At 40.7% G+C, this 20,249-nt stretch overlaps 1 protein-coding gene across 26 annotated transcripts in view; it reads left to right on the top strand.

The window, feature by feature from the left end:
- Positions 1-20,249, top strand: part of LOC115244238 (retinoic acid receptor RXR) — a 99,059-nt gene that overhangs the window by 29,144 nt on the left and 49,666 nt on the right. For 3 of the 26 annotated variants that reach the window (XM_029821742.1, XM_029821743.1, XM_029821717.1), the window contains exons 1-2: positions 4,990-5,154; positions 13,835-14,282. The exons of 1 other annotated variant lie outside the window; for it this stretch is intronic. In XM_029821742.1, the coding sequence (XP_029677602.1) occupies positions 14,195-14,282 (88 nt within the window). In that variant the 5' untranslated portion in view covers positions 4,990-5,154; positions 13,835-14,194. 22 more of the 26 variants (XM_029821725.1, XM_029821736.1, XM_029821721.1 and 19 more) reach the window with 21 other exon arrangements.

Raw genomic sequence — 20,249 nt, 5'->3', positions numbered from 1 at the left:
CACACACACACACACACACACACACACACACACACACACACACACACACACACACACACACACACACACACACACACACACACACACACACACACACACACACACACACACACACACACACACACACACACACACACACACACACACACACACACACACACACACACACACACACACACACACACACACACACACACACACACACACACACACACACACACACACATGTCTCGACGTACGTGCATTTTATGTTCGCGTCCGTTCGGTCCTCCGTCTCTTCGTTCCTTCATCTTCGTGAACGCCGGCTCCCGTCTTCTACCTGCCTGCACGCGCGCGCGCATTCTTTATATGGGCCTGCGTCGGGCCCCCGGTAGTACCCGGGGGCATCCGCGACGACACGTCGCCGATGTCGCCGCATCGGTTAGGAATGTTCGGCCGTCTTCCTTCTCGCCACACATCGATTTATCGTGCATGCACGCCGATTAACGGCGAACCGCACTGTCAGATTATGTGCTTTAGAAGTTGAGAAAATGATGAGATTATTTACATCACTCACCTTTCCGTTAGACTCGTCGTCAGTAGCGAGGAGAAGTTACCGAGAAAATCTCAATTCGTGATATATCCTTTGATTCTAAGTTATTAGTTTTGATATTCTTTTTTATTATTTGATTGAGAATTATTTGCGATGTTTCTGTAAAAAAAGAGGATATGACGAGAAATGGCATTCGATTTATTCTGCGTATCATTAAGCAGAGAAAAAAAAAATTATCTCGAGAAAAGTTGCGATACTGCATGCGATCATTAACACAAGAAGCTATATTTTGCACGAATCGCAATTTTTCTTATTCCTTCGAGAATGTATGACCAATTCGATCAACGTGGTCCATTTCGGAGGGAAATGGCGGCGGCGGCGGCGGCGGCGGCGGCGGCGGCTGAATGTCGGGATGTGCGTTTCCTCGCGTGATGGCCGTCGTGTATAGTAGATGTGTCATGATGTGGTTGGTCGACTGGTTGGTTGGTTTGCCGGCATATGGGCCAAAGGCACACTGGCCTGCCATCGTCGATGCAAAAACCGACAGAACTTCCTCAACCCTCCACCACGGTGTCCTAACGTGCCTTCAAAGTATCATAAAACACACACACGCACACACACTTATTCTTTGTACGTTCTAAAAGTGTATCTCAGAAAACCTGTGCGTGACGAATATTATTACTTGATTATTAAAAAGTTATTTACTTTGGGAAAGTCAGTATCTCTCGATGATAAATCGACTTTTGCAAATATATCGATATATAATATTAATAATTAGCATAAATATCTTTTATAATCGGATATTATTTCAGATGTTTATTTAGATAATTTAACGTAGAATTTTAAGAATTTTAAGAATTTTAAATTAATGAACTCTTCCCACACTTGAACTCTTCATTTTTAATTAATAAACTCTTTCCTTTTTGGTTTTTCTTCGTTTCGAGCATCTTAAAGTTTAACTATCGTATTATCTCGATTTTCCGCGTATCGTGACTGTTTATTCGCCGAACTATTTTTTATGTAAATATGTAGATAACTCGTCGGCCGACGTGCGAATACAGGTTTCTGTCAGGCACGTTGCAGCGACTTCGACGAAGCTTTCTTAAAATGGATCTCGCGAGAATGAAACGAGGGGCGCGTCTAGGATGTTGCCATGGCGAATCTATCGATGGTATCGAAACAGGTGCGACGCAGGTTGCTCGCCATCGGGATGCGGGATCCATGATCCATCTGCGATGCAACTCTTTTCTTTCTCTTCTTTTTCGCAAAACATTTTGCTCGCAAGCGATTGCGAAACAGCAATAATGCGAGCGAGCTCCTTATCAATGTTTGTTCGGGCTCTCGTAAACGGCCGGACACATCGGAATTGTAAAGGAAACGGCGGATATAAACACGGCTGAAGAAATACGCATAAGAGCGCGAATCATTGTTAGAAAAATCATCTGCTTTGTGAAAAAAATGTTAAATTATTAAAAATTTAAAGATGATTTTAAAGAAACGAGCTAGCAAAAACAGCGCAGAGGAATTTACACGTTAAAGGATATTTCGCTTGTTATCATTTTTTGCGAAAACAAATGCACGTTTCCTTTTTTTTTTTTTTCGTTGAAGTATTATTTATGCTCGGTCTGGCTAGTATGAATGGCCGTATTTCTGGAACAATGTGTGTGCGCGCGTGTATTACATAAAGAAGAAATTATTAGTTATTTTTATAAATTTCTCCTTTATAATACGAGTGGGAGTATCTAAGAAGAAAATATATACGCTAGGAGAGCTTATTACGTATTACGGCTCGATATAGATTTATTTCCACGGCAAGATTTAGCAAAAAATCCCATTACATGAAATGGCACAATTATTCCAAGTCATTCCGAGTCAGTACACATAAAATACCCAAGACCGACGTCTCGTTCGAACCGAGCGAACCCGCATCCTACGTCAGAACATAATCTACTAATGGAATAGCATTTCACAACTGGCCGACGCGCAATGATCTTGAAACTTTTTTTTGTGTCCTCAACCGTAATTTTCGCATCACGTCCGCCGTACGAATGGTACCCGTATATATTTATCGCCTATAACTTACACGTTGCATATCTAAATACCACGCACGAGCGGCGAACAGGATTCAAGCACGTTTATGATTAGAGTTACGATTTAGATTACAAATATATTAGTATAGAATACTAATTAGAGATTATTTAAGATTTAGTTTACAATAATGTTTTTTATTGATGTTTGAATAATGCGTCAGTATTTTTAAATCTGGAATATTCAGCTTTTTTTTGGTAAATACGAGTCTCTGTAAATTCAAAATATTCAAGATTTAAAAATACTGACGCACTGTTTAATATGAATAAAAATAAATATAAAACGTCAGAAAAATTAATTTCTAATATTCTTCAAAAATAATTTCTAAAAGTCATCAATTTCTTATACTGCTAGAGTAGATTGGATCCTTAATGTAATCGTGAGATTCGTCGATTAAAACATACGAGAATTCATCATATCCGCGATGTTTACCCAATATCGACCGATCTTCTCATATGCAAACCACCTCGGCTATTTACATCAATAATCCAGCTATTCGCAATCATATCTAAAGTTATCCGTAAACGTTATCGCATCCGTTTTCCGACGCGACTTGATAGATCTCAATCGGGACGATAATCCATTGGTTTGTGACCGATCGCCAAACTTATAATTCGCGATGTCTAATCGCGCTTTCGCGAAGCTATTATTTACATCGTCGTATTGTCGAACAAAAAAGAAAAACAGTCTTTCCCCCTCCTTTTCCCTCCGATCGAATCGAACATTCTTCCATATAAACACGCACATACACGCGTGCCCATACACGTGACGCGTACATACGCTTGCGCGTACATTCTCTCTTCTCCATTCGTACGTTCCTTCAGGGTTCCCTGTTACCCGCACGTTCTCGCTCTGCGGCAGCACAAATTTCGGTCACACCTGGTAGAATCCCCATGCAAGAGGAAGAGAGACAGAGAGAGAGAGAGAGAATTAGAATGAGAGGAGACGCTCTCGGAGCGCACGCTCGACATTGCACAGCGCGCTGTGCGAGTCTCCCGCGCCCGTCTGTCCCTTCCACTCTCCCGCCTGTCATTTTCCCCACCATATCAGAGCGTTTCCACCACTCCGGACCCACGACGTGGCGGCTCCGAGATGTTGGGTGGTGGGGGAAGGAGGGTTATGATGGGAGAAGGAGGTATGTTCGAGGGAGGGGAGGAAGCGGTCGACTCTCCCGTTTCGACCGTGCACTAGAACTTGACTCCTAAGCTCTCCACAGTGGCGGCGCAAGCTCTATCGGCGGCTTCTTTCCGCTCGCTGCTTCGTCCATCCCTCTCTCTTCCTCGCACACATCGTCCGGTAATCTTTCTCTTTTTATTTCGTTCTGCCTTTCGTCCTTTTCCATCCATCGGCGTGGCACGAGATTCGCTCGGCGAAACCTCGAGCAGTTAGATTGTGTTTCCATCATCGTCGTCGTCGTCGCGGTGAACGTTTTCATCGATTCGCAACAACTGGCGAACGAATAATTTCTCCCGCAAGTCCATCGCGGGTTCTCGCGTGAGAAGATTAAATTAGGTTTCATTGAATTTTGTCGCGGCGGCTGTGATTTTTGTTGTTTTGCTTTTTTTTGTCAGCTGAGATCTTTGCGCAGAGTCGTGTGACCAATAAGTCATCAAAATCTTCTGTCGCTCGGGATAAAATTCGCTGTGGTCTCATATCCAATGAGTTGTATGCATATATGCGGCAGTAAAAGGAACTCGAAGTAAGTTTCGCTTCTGCTGTCGATGCTTTCAAAATTGTTTTGAAGAGAATTTGCATAAAGAATGAGAGGATAGATAACCGTTTTACATAATAGAAATTATTCTTTGCACATATGTGGTTCTGCGACATTCTCGTATACATCTTCGTCTTAAATTGGACTGCATGCGTTTCATCATTAAGATTTTCCATTAAATTGCTCGTAAAAAAAGTAAAGGCTTCCCTCTCTCCTCTCTCCATCGTCTAACCAGAATTTTTCGTTTAATCGTGTTTCGCGCCGCTCGAAATCAGCTTCCGCGATAATCGAGCCGCGATGTTCTCTCGACATTATAATTATCGATAAAAATCCCGCAGCTGCCGAGACCTGTCCGAGAGATGACCGACCGTCCTCTCTCTCTCTCTTTTTCTCGTCTTCTCATCAAACGCAACAAAAGTGCAAGTGGAAGCGGAGCGTTAGCCGCCGGGCGGGACTTTGTTGCACTCCTTCCCCTTTTCGCTCTCCCCTCCTCGTCTGTTCTCTCGCTCGCCGACTCCTCCTCACCATCCCCCCCGTCGTCATCGTCGTCCTCGTCGTCTCTCTCCTCTCGCGCGTCCCCTCTATTCCCCTGACCGTCCTACGCCCCGGCCTCCCCCTCCCCCCTCCTCGCCCCTCTTCTCGTTCCGAGACTGCACGCTCACATGCAACGAGAGCCAGACCGGCCGGCTGGCACTCAGTCGCCTTTAGCGCCGTGCATCTCCGAGTCAGTCAGTCAGTCAGTCAGTCATTGAGTCAGTCAGTCGGTGAATCGGGTCGCTCGGGTACGCGCGAGAGATATCGCCGCTCGCTCTCTCCGTATACCGTGTGTAACTACACTTTACTCTCGCCTCTCTCTCTCTCTCTCTCTCTCTCTCTTTCTCTCTCCCTCTTTCTATCTCTGACTCCCGTTTACCCGCGTTCCTACACTATTTTGCGTCTCTTTCTCTCTCTTCCTTCCACTTTTTTCGCTCACAAGACTTCGCTCGCGCTCTGGTGGTGACCGGGTCGCGCGTCATGGATTCTCCGTTTCTTTCTCTCCCCCTTTCTCTCCACGAGAGAATGCATCGTCCAAGTATCTCGCGACGCTTCACTTTCCACGTTCTGCGCGTTCGCGGGTTGCGAGGGAACACGATTGTCAGCGAGACAACGCGACGGGGTTCGTCAGGGCTTCAGGTGTTGTTGGCACGAGATTAGAGAAAGGAGGGAGATAAAGGGACTAAAGTTTACGTATGGCTGATGTGTGTATAAAAATATCGAAGAAGCACAAACGATGTGGAAGCTGATGTCCTGCACGGGGCTAACATCTTCGGGGTATGGAGGGAGGGCGCGCACGATCGCTCTCGAAATTTGAGAAGGCCGCCGCTCTCTCGGTGCAGTGAACGCGGATTTGTTGTTGCCTGCGTGCCACGAGCTGGTGGACTCCATGCTGGCTCCTCTCGCGCTGCCAAATCTTTCTCTGGCTGCTAGCTGTAAGCGAGCGGGCTCTCGGACGTTGCACGTTTCGTGTTGCTTATTTTCGTCGCTGACGACGCGACTTGTATGCAAGGCGAAGGCTTCGTCAAGTTGGTTAACCCTTTTGCTGTCGCGCGCGTGAAAAAACTTGGCGGCACAAGTGAATCTCGAATTTTACACTTGGCAGTTCATATTTTTTAGAATACGCGTGCGCATTCCTTTTTTCTCTTGTAATTTTTTAAATTAGATTTGTCTTATTGAATCTTTATTAATTTTTGCATATTATTTTTATTATTAATTCGTTATTATATATTATATATTTTTTATCTATTTTTTATATATATTTCAGAAAAATTGCATTTAAAAAATTTGAATTTTTTGCCTTGCTTGCAAAATTTCATACTTTATATTGGAATTTTCTAAAAAAAATTCCTGAAACTGTCCAAGGTTACGTGTGGTAAAAACATAAATTGGCCAGAGCAAAATATATCGTCGATCTTAGTACATTCTCATCAATCGAATTTATTCGAGAGAGAACCGCGCCATTACTTTTCATTCCGTCCTTCTTAAATCAGGCTCGCTGTTTATTCTCCTAAATCCATGATGGAGCTCGAAAATCGTATAGATTTGCGTTTAAAGGGTTACTCCGTACGATTATCAAGGCACGAGGCGGTGTCTCGTCGGCGATCGATAACGCGAACGCTAAGTGGCCACAGTGTGCCAATGGGTTTCCCTGGCCGCTTGGCTCTCGTGTGTGTTTACATACCAGCGCGGGATCCACCAGTAACCCGAGACTGCATCCCGGTCGGGGCCGCGTCGTCGTCCTTCGGGAGCATTTTCGCGACCTTCGCGCGAAGGCTGGCATTCCAGGCCAACGGTGGTGGCGGTGGCGGTGGCGGTGGCGGTGGCGGCGACCGCCCGATACCCCTCACGACGGCGTCGCGAGAGAGATCGATAAACGGCGGCCTTGCCTGGGTCGACTAGGTTGTGCGAGTCGCCGCGGTTTTTAACCGAGAGACAGCGAACTTTCGAACCGAGCGATTTCGCGGGCATGTCGGGCACGCGGAAGTGATCTCTCTCTCAAAATAATTCCGCGACTAAATTTAACGGACGCGAAAATAGAGCGGCGACCCGGGAAACACAAGCTTCAGGGGGGAGGGAGGGCACGAGTAGACACTCGGAGGGATGAGAGAATGGCGGCATACGTGCATTTCTCGTGATTGTTCATTTCTCTCTAAAAACGCAGGTTTCTTTGGATAAACGGATACTATTGTTCGCTGTCAACGGCACCAGAAATGCGAATCCGTCACGAGCGCGCCTCGATGATCTTGGCGGGTGTCATCACGTGCTATACTTGAACCCGTGCGAGCAACCCAAGTGATGTTTCTCGCCAGCCGCGTACATTGTGGCGTTTATCACGCGCGACTGAACACACACACGTGCTTAGCGAAATTTTATCCCGTGTTCCACGCAGAAATGTTTTCGCGAGCGTGCTTTAACATTGTTTCAATCTTCGACAATTTCTTCGCGTGCGAAATAAATTGGATTCCGATGGACCAATTTAATCTCATCATCCAACTCGCGTTAAATGATCTTTTAGCGAGATAAAATACTGTATCTTACACTGTTGGAAAATTTAACATATTGCTATTGTGTTAAATAAACTCAAATGTTAAATTATTGAAACAACTGAAAAAAGTGTAAAAATAACACAATGTGCATATTTTTTAATTTTACATAATAGATATGTTCCATATTATTAGTGACAGGATTTATATGTTAAAATTTACAGATAAAAATGTTGATTTTATTCTACAATAGGAATGAGAGTGACTACAGACCGTCATTAACATTTTTCCAAATTATAATTTTATCGTTAAAAATATATTGATTTTACACAAAATTTATTTTAAATTACTATGAAGTTTGCATACATTTTGTGTTGAAATATTAACATAGTACAATTAGTATCACCATTTAACATATCCATATTATGTTAAATTAATACACAAAAATTTGTGTGCACCGTTTGGGACATGCGACATATGTTAAATTTAAGCCAAATTTTCCAACAGTGTACGAGGAACAAAGTTAATCTTCTGAAATAAATCTAATAGTGTTTACAAATAATTTTTTTCGGCGTTTTTCTTGTATATACTCTCTAATTCTTAAAATAAAAAAGAAAACGTCAATTTGAATTCAACCTCGATAGATAAGAAAATCGCGTTGCTTAAGAGCAAATTAACAAATGCTGAGATAAAATCTCGGCATCGCTCCAAATTTATTAAAGTACGCGCGGTAGAGAGATACAATGCTATGCTTAGGTACAACAATACCGTTTGTGCTTCTCGATTATGCAGCGAGTGTCGTCACAAGTACGTGTGCGCGTGAGTACGTTTCTTGTGTTATACTTGAACCTGCATAATGACAGCCAGCCCCGACGATTTCTCGCCGCGCGCTATCGCCTGTCGCACGCGTCTTCTCCGAACGGCTATACATGTTGCAATTGTTGAAAATTCAATAAGCTGTCCCGCGCGCGGTCTCTCTTATTGTGGAAAATCAATGGCTCAGAAAGATGTGACATTCAGCGCGCGCGTTGCACACACAAAGCCGAGGACCGGCCGCACGAATCGTGCGCCTTCACCTTCGCCGCCGCCGCCGCCGCCGCCGCCACCGTCGTCGTTTGTTAAGCTTCGTTTTCACATGACATCGGTATGACCTCAAATGTCACGACATTTACGTTTATAGCGATATGTGACGCTGCATCGGTATCCGTAAGAGCGACTCTAGAGCTGCGTACATTTAAACGAGTTGGGATGCAATCGTCCCACCGCGATAAAAAAAAAATAATAATGGTTTTGTCGTCCCATTTTCAGAGAACAAATCGTATTCTCTGATAATAATGGATTCTTTATCGTGTCACGGAAATCCAAGTCCGACGTCTAATTGATTACCGTCCGGTTTCTCGGAGAAAAAGATTTGTAAGTAGTGTTCTTTTTGCCCAGGAAAAATTGAACTCCTGCTGTAATTGATAATTACGTCATCAAGATCTATTTCCGAGAAAAAAAGAAAAACTATCGTGATAAATATATCCCTGTTGCAAGTTAAATTAAATTTAAATGTAATCGAAAATTGCATTGTTCTGTTCTCAAAGAAAAAATTGCTGCGAGGTACTCTATTCCATCCGTTTTATGTCACGAAAATCAAATTCCGATCCCTGGACAATGAACATCGTTCTATCCGGCGGCAATATTATAACGTGGTACTTGGTTTTCACGGCGATTTGTGCATTGACAGTTGTTCAACAACACATGCCAAGTGGAAATGAAGCATGATTCTCGCGCGGTTCGATTTCGCGAAGCTGCGCCAAAACTGTGTGCGTGTTTGAAATCTGAATTGCTCCGATATAAATATAAAAATCTTTTTTTTTTATTTTGAAACTAACTTAATGTTTGACGCTGTAGAAGAGCAAATTTGTTTTATAAACGTTCAATCATTCAAAATGTTTCAGAGAGGAGAGGTTAAATAACAGAAAAATAAAATGTTTAATTTTGAATTTATATATTTCTCAATATTTGGAAACGTTACAAAGAATTTAATTAATTGTATTCGAATAAGAAACTTTCTCGCTATTCGTTGGAAGCAGCGATTCAATCGAGCTGTCAAAATCTGCATCCCATTGGCGGCGGCACATGAAAGAGATTGTGTGTCTATCGCGCGTCATGTATAAAATATAGTCTCCTTCTCTATAACGACGGTATATTTTTGTCGTTGACCCGTGCAGGATACCAGAATTAACGTGCCAATCGATCGTTTCGCAGGACGATATACCGTCCCTCGTTCGCTCGCTCTATAATAACGTTATCGATCATCCCCGCCTTTTAATTACGTCAGCCTATCGCCGGCTTCGAGGATATATCGCTTCTATTGATAACGCATATAATATACGTCACTCTTGGAATTATGACGCGAAAAGGCGTGTATCATCGACTATTTTTATTTTATTGCGTGTATCATTTGACGCTAGAGCGCGTGCAAGTGGTGTCGCATACGTGTAAAAGCATTTTCGCGTCTTCAGAATTCCGAGATGCTTTTTTTTTCATTTCTCCTCTTAGGCTTTGCGACCGCTGTTATCTTTGGCAAATGCGCATTCGAATGCTCGAAATTGTATAAAAAGTACGAGATATATTTTAGGCGAGCTTGAATCTCGGGCATTAAATAATTAATTATATTATTATATTATTGTATAGAAAGTACGAGATATGTAAAATTTATCGTAATCATTATTCACGGGCAACGCACTTTGCATCATTTTGTGATCCGGCAAAGATTCATAACGAGAACATAATTCCAGATCTGGCATTTACGTCAAATATGTTGGAATGTTCGATTTACGTCGTCCAATTCATGACACGCGATCGCAAACAAATTCACGGCCACGAATTCGTATAGCACCCGGTACATATCGATCTGTCTTTCCGCTATATGTAGAGTGTGAGCCAGACGTGGTCTTGGCGTTAACCTTGAACTTCAACCTCGACATTAGCGATTAGTAGTCGCGGGAGTAGCGTTCCTCATTTCGCCATCCACCCACGATCGACACGAATGATCGATTCACGATTGAAAACAATCAAGCGACTGAACGGTAGAACGCGAAACGAATTATGTCTGAAATATACATTCGAGGTCCGGCTAGAGAATGGATCGGTTTAATTTGAAAAAAATTAATATATAAATGTCTCGGTCTAGTTGAGGAATCTCTCGTTGAATTTAATGCACGTTAAAATAAAAAAAAATATTAAATCTCTCGGATTTTTGGGTATATTGTAAAAAATTTTCTAAAAATTCAGACACATTTTTGTCTGAATTTTCACATCTGGGTGTCTGAAAAAATTTCAGGCAATCTGTCTTAATCATCAGAGTGGTTTTTCTCAAAGTTCAGAAGAGTTTGAAAATTGAAGTGTGTGAAAATTTAGACAGTGTGTCTGCAAAAAAGCTGCAGACACTTTGTCTGAAGTTTCAATCAATTTTTTTACAGTGTAGATAATGCGACGAAATTGTCAGTTGAGTGATCGAGAATGCAAACTTGGTGAAAGCTATTTGGAAGGATAAATGTACAAATTATGGGCTCGTTCCAATTTTGTTTCTCGATTGACTGTCTAGCTAACTAATGCCAGAGGTAGCCAATTGACACGTCCGACAACCCTGCCGCGCGACAAGTGCAACAACAGAGACGCATACTCATACACATATACATACACGTGACATCTCCGTGCATGTGCATTTCGTGTAATTGCTTGTGCATTACGTAAGTGATCGCGCCTCTCTATCCCCCTCGAGAGAGTGAATCGACGTCGATGGCGAGACAAGGCAATCGCATTTCCTGCGTGCGTGTGGTCAAGGTCGCTGAGCGCATGCGTGTAAGAGATCGAGAGGACAGCCGCCACCGCGGCTCTGTTATTTCGAGATCGCGACGCGGCGAGTACGCGCGAGAGGAAACTGCATAAAAGTCGGCGATAAATATTTTTAGAGCCTCTCGTTGAGAAGAAGTGCGCTTTTAGCTGTCTGGAGAGAACCAGATCACCGACGCCTTTTTATAATAATCTTGTGACGCGACCTCGGAGGAGTGTTAACGTCGCTCGATTACTTAACATCGAGTTCTCCGCATCTTGTATATATATAACGTTTCTATTATTTTATTTTAATCATCCTCGTTTCGATCTCCACGCAAAATTGGATCTTTAAGATCAGATAACGGACCGGGCGTGTATTTTAGAAAAAAGTATCATCGCGTAAACGTTCTTAAACTCCTTGGCTTTTACGTGGGATGTATTTATCTTTGTCCATCTTTGTGTTTTTTTTTCTTTTACAACGGCATTTATCTTTGTCCGTCTTTGTTTTTTTTTCTTTCGCGACGAAACAGCAAAATAAATTATGGAAATAGCGGGATTTATGCCGAGTTCCATATCCGCATTATTTCTCCGAAGGAAAGCGAGGTATAAGACATTTCTTCTTCACGACGATGAGAGTCAGCGACACGACGCGCGCTCTTTTTGCGAATTTCTCGGACGACTACTTTTTTCTTGTGCCCGAGTAGATCAGGCACATTTGTCTTCGCGTCTGCTCCCGATATCCCGTGCGGGATCCCCGAGGGTCGCGCCCGCGCGTTCACCCACTCGTATACTCTTCTGGTCGGTTCTCCAACCGGCGGCAACCTCGCGAGACGTCTCTCCTTCGGGTGATTTTCTCCCCTTAGGCTTCTTAAACGGCGCAAAAAGCGTAAGATATGTGTCTGTCTGCGCCGACAGACTTTCGATCTGGTCCCCGAGCTTCTCCCAGTCATCTCACACGTGTCGAATAATCAAATATGTCACGAGGTGTCAACTATCTGGAAAATCTAGAATTCTCAGAGATTTCTTTCGTACCTAGAAAAATTAGGGAATTTTTATGGAATTTTATTCGGACTCAGAGAATGTATTTATTAATTAATTTTGCTCGAAATTAACACATGAATGAATTAAATATTTAGCACAAAAATTTTAACAGGCATATTTATTAATAAGAAAACAAATTTTCAAACAGTGTAGAAAACGCATAGAATAAAAAAAATTATCTCAGAAAGTTGCACAAATTACATTTTTTAAAATATTCTCTTTACCTCGAATTTTGAACAAAAATACATGAAAGATCAGGGAATTTTCAGAGAATTGTTTTACAAGATTTGAGTAGATACCCTAATTTTTTAAGTATAACTCGAGTACAACGGGAGTACGTTCGACTGGCGGAGCCAGATTTTAGCCGCGATTCGAAATAGAAATATATTCAAACGTGTTTCGAGCGATCAAACAGCTGCGCAAATCAATCCAATTCAATTGGTCGCGAGTAATGCCGGAGCGTCTCCTTCGGTTCTCCCGATTCGTCCGATCTATTCTTCGGTGACAAGATAATTTGACGAACGACGGAGAAAGGACAACGACTTCCCCTCTGAGAGTCTCGAGACGTGGCGGCCACGCTCGGTTGTTTTGCAATCCGGGCCACGATAAAAATTAAAGCGCCTGCTTACACCCGTGACTAATTGCACGCGTCATGCCTTGGCACACTTAAAAGCCATGTTTCTCGAATCCTTGTTTTATTGTATATCCGAAACTGCAATCCATATCGTAATCGCTAATTAATCGTGTCTCAAAGTCTTAACCTTGTCGGTTGTGTACATTGCATACATTGTGTACATTGTGTACATTGTGTGTCCATACCGGGAAAAAACTGGATTATTCGTTTTAAAAATAAACTCGATATAAGAGATCCGAAAGGGGAATAACGTGTTTACGGAAGATACATCTACCGCGATTTTACGTTTCGCAATTGAGTTTCGCGATTAATCTGTACGAAACTGCGTCATAATAAATATAATGGTCGAACTTGTTTGATTGATGATAAAATCGAGAAGATAACGCTGCGCATTCAAAATCGGAATTATTATTAAATCAATTCAGTCAATGTAAAAGAAATCGCGATATACTATCATAATGCCATGCATATTCATGATCGGTGGACGTGAAAAAAATAATTTGCTATGCGCATTCATAATAATAAGCTTTGGTAAATGCGTTGTAAAATATATTTTAAATGTTTCCAGATTAATGATTTTTTTGTTAAGATGTAACATTTTTCTTTCCAGGCGATTTTTGTCATTTATTTTTCTTTTTCATTATCCATTTTCTTAGAGGCTTAGACAATTAAACGTGTATATATAACTTGGATTAAATAGATTCTTATAATATAAGAAATGTAATGTTGGTTTATCGAGATAAAAAGGAATGTAAAGGTTCGGAACCATAATCGCTAACGTGACTTAGTGCGTTGCTTGTTGCTTCAAGCTCTCGGCTAGAAAAGAATATGAGCTACTCATCAGTAAGAATGACGTGGGATTCAAGGTCGCTGTACGATTCGATGAAGGATTTTTATCGGTTTACACGTCTGTCCCGTCCGTCCGTCCCGTCAGTCAATATCCCTTTCTGCTCTCCTCCAAACCACTCTTCTTTCTGCTGTAGAATAGTTAAGTAACCGGTCGCGCGATCGATCACGAACGAACCAAAGAAGTGCAGTGAGCAACCATACCAAATCGATACCAAAAGAAGGAATTTAGCTCAAGCGAGGGGAAGGAAGGAAGGACAAGGTGGAAGGAAGGACTTTTGCGAGATGACGCGGTGAGGACGAGGGGACGAGGGGAGATCTGTTTGAAAAGAAACGAAAAGTAAGAAAAAAAGAAAAAAAAGAAGAACGCGAGGAGAGAAAAAAAACGCGGGGTGGCGTGCCTCGGGGGGGTGTGCGTGCGTGAAAGATAAAAAGCCGACGAGATAAATCGGTTCACGGTGACGAGTGAAAGTAGAGCGGGCAAGCAGCCGGGCAAGATGATGAAGAAGGAGAAACCGATGATGTCGGTGACGGCCATCATCCAGGGGACTCAGGCCCAGCACTGGGCACGTGGCGGCAACAATTGTACGTATTATAAACGTCAACATTCTTGCTCGTAATTTCGTTGCGCGATAGATCACGGTGCGATTAACTTTACGGATCACGAGAAAATAATATTTCCGTCTAATTTAATAAACATATCGCTAATTTACTTATTTGCAGGCGCATTTTTCATGAGGTATTTATAGATAATCATTAAGTCTTTGAGTATCTCACTTGCATTCTCGCATTCAGTGATTAAAAATAATATGTATGTGAATATGTCTTGTGTTGTATATAATATTTCGTCACTATTTATCTTAGTGAATTACTTATTGAAGTATCAGTACCTTGTGAAAGAGCATTTTCTCTCTTATGATAAATATATTACGTAATTATATAATTATAATATATAATATATACGTATAATGAATATAATATATTATTTTTTTAATATATTATAATATGTTATAATTATATATGATTGGGTTATTAAAGAAAAAGAGAAAGAAAGAGAGAGAAAAATCTTTATTTTTAATTAAGATTAGCAAATGAATCATATCGAAAGAAATCAGGGCAGGAAAGTCAAGGTATAGATTTTCTCGTAAGTCCGTGTTTTAAATAAAGAAAACTTGATCATATATGAATCTAATTAATCAATTTTACGCGTATAATGCTATACATTCTTATACGATAACCCGCGCTCATTAGAAGTAATCAAATATTGATGAGATTATCAACAATTAGATCGCTGAAGTTTGATGATTCAGTCATATGTTTTTTTCGCGAATGCATGATTTAGATCTATAAATATACCGTGCTTTATTAGCGGTTTATGAATTGCGAATGCGATTGAACTCCTCGAGCGATTATTCGCGCTCTGAATACGAATGAAAATAATATTTCTATGATGAAGAAAGTGTAAAGTATAGTGCTATTTCGACCATATATAATTCTATATAATGAACTTTATAATAGGGATATTAAATATATTAAAGGGAGACTCCTCTCCCTCCCTCCCTTCCTCCCCCGAAATGAGGTGCAGTCTCTGCGGGCGATATATATATCGTGGTTGCGTTAATGAACGCCCGTGTTACTATCACCAAGTACAGCGTTGTGAATTAGAATTTAAAAGTGTGTAAACGAGATGGACTATCCTACGATGATAATTAGCGTGGCGGTGCTAGACGGTCGATTAGCAGGATTCTCAAGGTTCAATTTTATTCCATCACAAGCTCGTAGTTAAAATGTTATTTTTCACCGCGATGGCCGTGAAACCAACGATATTCGTGTAACAATTCTGCGTACTTCCTGTTGCGCGAGCGAGCCATGAAAAAAGACTCGCGTAAAAATTCAAATTAAATAGCCATACCTTTCTCACAAGCCTTTCTTCCACTACAGGAAGATTCTCGTTTGAAAGGGCAGGCAGCGTGTTCCTTTTTTAAAAATTGTATTAATACAATATAAATATACAAGATGTTTATTTCCTGGAAAAACATGGAAAACCTGGAATTCTCAGGATTTTTATTGATTCCGTTTTTATGAATATTTTACATATCTAAATATGTGAGTATACAATTTTTTCTTTCGAAAAACCTTTACGCCCTGTGTCTTGGAAACGAAAGCCCGTAAGGCATGACTTTGTATAAGAAAAACCCTTTATTTTTTACCGATGAATATGCTGTTTGTTTTCAACTTTTTGTTACACCTTGTACAGTACGCTGCTCCGAAATCACTATAACGCATCACGCGTATTTGTTGCGACGAGCTCGAACGAAATGAGTCATACCCGAGTTCGTCGCGATAGTTCCGAGCAGCGAGGCGACCGATACGCGACTCCGACGCATATACATATCGTACGTAGATGCTAAATGTACGGGGTGAAGGTCGGCTATTGAGACGTGAATGGCGCAATTTGCGGCGGCGAGCGAGCGAGCGAGCGAGAACGCGCGCGCGCGAGCTCGTTATCAGTCGCCGGCTCTAAAAGCGGCCTTAGAGCGGGCTTTAAAGCCCGAGCATCGGAGGAAGGTCGTGCGAATGCGCCTCGTTATCAGCGCCCATGGACGCGATTTACGAGCGGCGTTTTCGCAGCCTTATCTCGCGTGTGTTCCTATTGCACCGTAACACGCGCAATCTCTCCTTCTCGTCGTACCAATTGCACACACGAATACACGGGAACTTTCCGCAAAAATATGAACACGATGATAGAGCGCGGGACCGATGATCGATGCGTTTTCGAGAAAAATAAATTGATACCGTGGTTTAAAACTGACCAAGTCAACAGAACAAATTTCATTGGACACATTACGCTCCCTGATGATAGCTCTCTATCTGGACACTCTGCTCCAAATACTGATAGAACTTTATATGCGTTGTAAAAAAAAATCTCGTGGAGATATCGTATAATGTTACCATTTTTTCACGTTTATTATTATATTATTCAATTATTTCTTTACTCGATTTTATTAACCTGATCAAATCTCGGAATAAGATAACTTGGAAACTCTTTTATATTCAATTGTAATCGCGATCGATCATGCTGTGATAGCCATGCGTCTTAAATGCGAACAGCAATTGGCATAAAATTGTTTCGCAAGGTTGCGTTCGAGTTATCGCGATAAGACGCGCCGCGCGTTCCTTCGTTATCGTGCTATGCACCAGGTAGGTTCTCGCATGTATGTATGAGATAAAAAAACCGCAATCCGTTTGCCGTCTCGTCGTGGATCGAAACGTCGATCAATCACGGGATATACATATATCGACACATCGCGTTAAGGAGAAACTGGACGGATCAGCTACATCAAAAGTTGATAAATCTAATACATTTCGAAATTCATGAATTTCACATTGCGCAAAAGCATACTTTTAGCCTTTTAAAATATAAAATTTTTTAATTTTATATTTTTACATTTTAAAAGTAAAATATGAAAAAATATAAAAGTAGATATTTGCCCTGTAGAAGTAAAATTTTTATTTTCATGAATTTTTGTGTATAGTCGTTACAAAATTTTCGTGATACAGAAACTATAAAAAAGTTTTAGTTCGATATAAGATAATATTTACGATTTTGAGATTAAATTATAAATTAATTATTAATTTTATATCTTAAAAGGCTAAAAATGTCCTTTCTGCGCAATGTCAAATTTATGAATCTCGAAATGGATTAGATTTATTAACTTTTGAGTAGCTGATCCAGCTCTTGCTTAAATTGAATAATAAAATAAAATATTCATATAGATCTTATAAAAATAGATGTTTTATACAAACTAGGCTTTTTTTTTTTTTAATATCGTATATGACATTTTTTATTAAAGATATAGATGATTAGTTTCTTTTTTCTAGTATTTTTAGTGTTTGTTTTAAAAATAATTTTTATAGAAATTCAGAAATTTGGTCAAAAGATTGGGTTTTCAGACCACTATCTCTCGTTTCGTTTCATCGATAACGAGTCTCAACGATTTACGATAGATTATACGTTTGTCTCTCGGAAATGTGTCGTTACCTTGAGAACGCTACAAATTAGCCGACGATTACTATTGATCTGTCGCAGATTGCATCAGGCATCAGGTTCAGAGGACCGACGATGCAAATTGCATCTGTATTGATACGCGATCGGATATCTCGCGAGATCGTATGACGCGCGTCCACTATTTGTCGCGACGCGAACGGCGTCACCGTGTCCGCCCACGCGTGGCATACTTTCAATATGGTTGTCGCGTACGCGAAGATGATCGCATCGCGGTCACAATCTTGAACGATTCTAGTACAAAATAGGGTTGCACGAGATGTCAAGACAAGTCATGATATTGTTTAGTTTTGCCTCGAAATTCGACTTCACTCAAGACCAAGACAAGATTTAAGTTCCCAAAAATATTCAATACAAATATAATATTTTTACGAATATTTTTACGAATATTTTCTTGTCTTAAGTCTTGTGCAATCCTAGTGCAGAGTATTGTCCTAGAATCGACGCGTATTTTGATATAATTCGTACGCGCGTATGCGTTGCGTTATCGCGCGGTGCGTTTATCTCTCTTTATCACTTATTTAAATATTCTGAAGAGATAATCGCGTATATTGCTTTAAGGATAATGCGCGTGATTGGGTTAAACGAAAATATATTATATTCCGTGGCTCTTGGAATTTGCAAATATTCCACCGAGAGTCGTGATATGTGATATATATATTTGATGCATAATTAGATATTTATTAGATAATATAACGACGCATAGTTTCGTTCTCACGATCTCATTAAAAGGCAATATGCGTACATTAATTTGTATAAAAATTAATGCGCGCTTGTATATATATATATTATATATGACGAATATTATATTATATTAATGAATGCGTCCGGTTGATAAAGGCATGCATCGCGGTTATCATTGATACAGCACGCTATATTATATATGCCACTTTATCGTAAAATTAATATTATGTGAATCTTATAATTAAAGAAATTATTACATATTATATCAAGAAATATTTCAAAAGATATAAATAAGAAGCTAATACAAATTGAATTTCTTTTTCTTTCGATCCTCAATGTGTTGGATTTCTCATCGTTTTCCACGTAAATCCATTGCTAATTTCGCGCACGAGACTCCAGGCAACGGCTTGCGCGAGATGATACATATAGATAGGCGCGATTCATAGAGAATTGCACTTGCTTCTCTATCTTTCTCTTTCTCTCTCTCTCTCTCTCTTTCTCTCTGTAAATCCTGCGCTTACTTAGTCGTCGTCGTCGTCGTCATCTCTACGTTCGCTTGTGCGTTACATACGCACATTACAACGTGATGTGTGCATATTATACACGCATACATATAGGCGTACGCAAATACAGACACCTGTGTATTCGCAATGTGTGTATGTGTGTGTGTAGCACGCGATAAGCTTCGAGCGTAAGCATCACGCGAGTTCCACACGCAGGCCTCCTCTCGAGGCCTCTCTCGCTACTCCAGTGCAGCTAATGTTGTACACGGGTACGATGCAACCTTGGCACCGATGGGAACGAGCCGTGAAGTGCAGGTCCTGCTATCGCGCATCTCTCGTATACGCGCTCATCGCGTACACTGCGGTGTTCTATTAAAGCAAGCTCGTCATGCGTGTGTGTATGTGTATTTGTGTATGCGCAAATGATTTTTTTTTTTTTTTTTTTTGGCGCGCCGCTTGTGTATCAACTCGTAGATGCTCTGATGTAGATGAGAAGTCTATCTAACCAAAACTTTTAATAGCGTTTTTAAGGGCCCAGTTTACTCTATCTTTTAGGAATTTTTTTTTTTGAAGAATATTATAAAAATTGATCTTTTTAGCGTTTTATATATATGTTTCTATTGATAAAAAAATATGTAAAAAATTGAAAAATAACAAAGTAGTGCCATTTTAAAATTAGATAAAACGTCAAAAAAATTAATTTCTAATATTCTTAAAAAAAAGTTCTTAAATATCATCAATTTTTCATACTGCTAGAGTAGACTGGGCCTTTAAATAAAACCTTCTAAAATAGGCATATCTTAGATAATCCCTCTTGAAAAATTTCTTACGCGTTTAACGCAGCGTAAGTGCAGCAATTGTTTGAATCGGGTGAAAAAATCTGGCGTTGTGAGAGCTTTAAAATTATTTTTTACTCTCTGTATATATATAAAATAAACGCGTCGCGTGACGATTGCGATCGACGGAAGTCCCTGGTTGCTCCGCGCGAGCACGAAATGACGCGACGGCATCGTGCAGAAGGAAGCGATCGTTTATTATAGTCACGTTGGCAGGTTTCTCGCAGTGGCTACTGACCGAATGAATACACGTTTCTATCGCGTATATATAGGAACGCGTATGTACACCCGCGCGCGTTTGTATTTCATAAGTAACCAGCATTATACGCATACGTATTTAATTAATGGGGAATTATTATTAGTCAGTATTTTCTTGCGCAGCGAATTTGTTGGACATATTGCATTACAGACGGAGGAGAGAAATTTTTTTTCTCTTTCAGTAATATATATATATATATATACT

The sequence above is a fragment of the Formica exsecta genome, unplaced genomic scaffold (genome assembly GCF_003651465.1).
Source record: "Formica exsecta isolate Colony F162 unplaced genomic scaffold, ASM365146v1 scaffold80, whole genome shotgun sequence".
Classification (NCBI taxonomy): Eukaryota; Metazoa; Arthropoda; class Insecta; order Hymenoptera; family Formicidae; genus Formica; species Formica exsecta.
The sequence above is the reverse complement of the archived record's forward strand: the minus strand, read 5'-3'. Positions and strand labels throughout refer to the sequence as shown.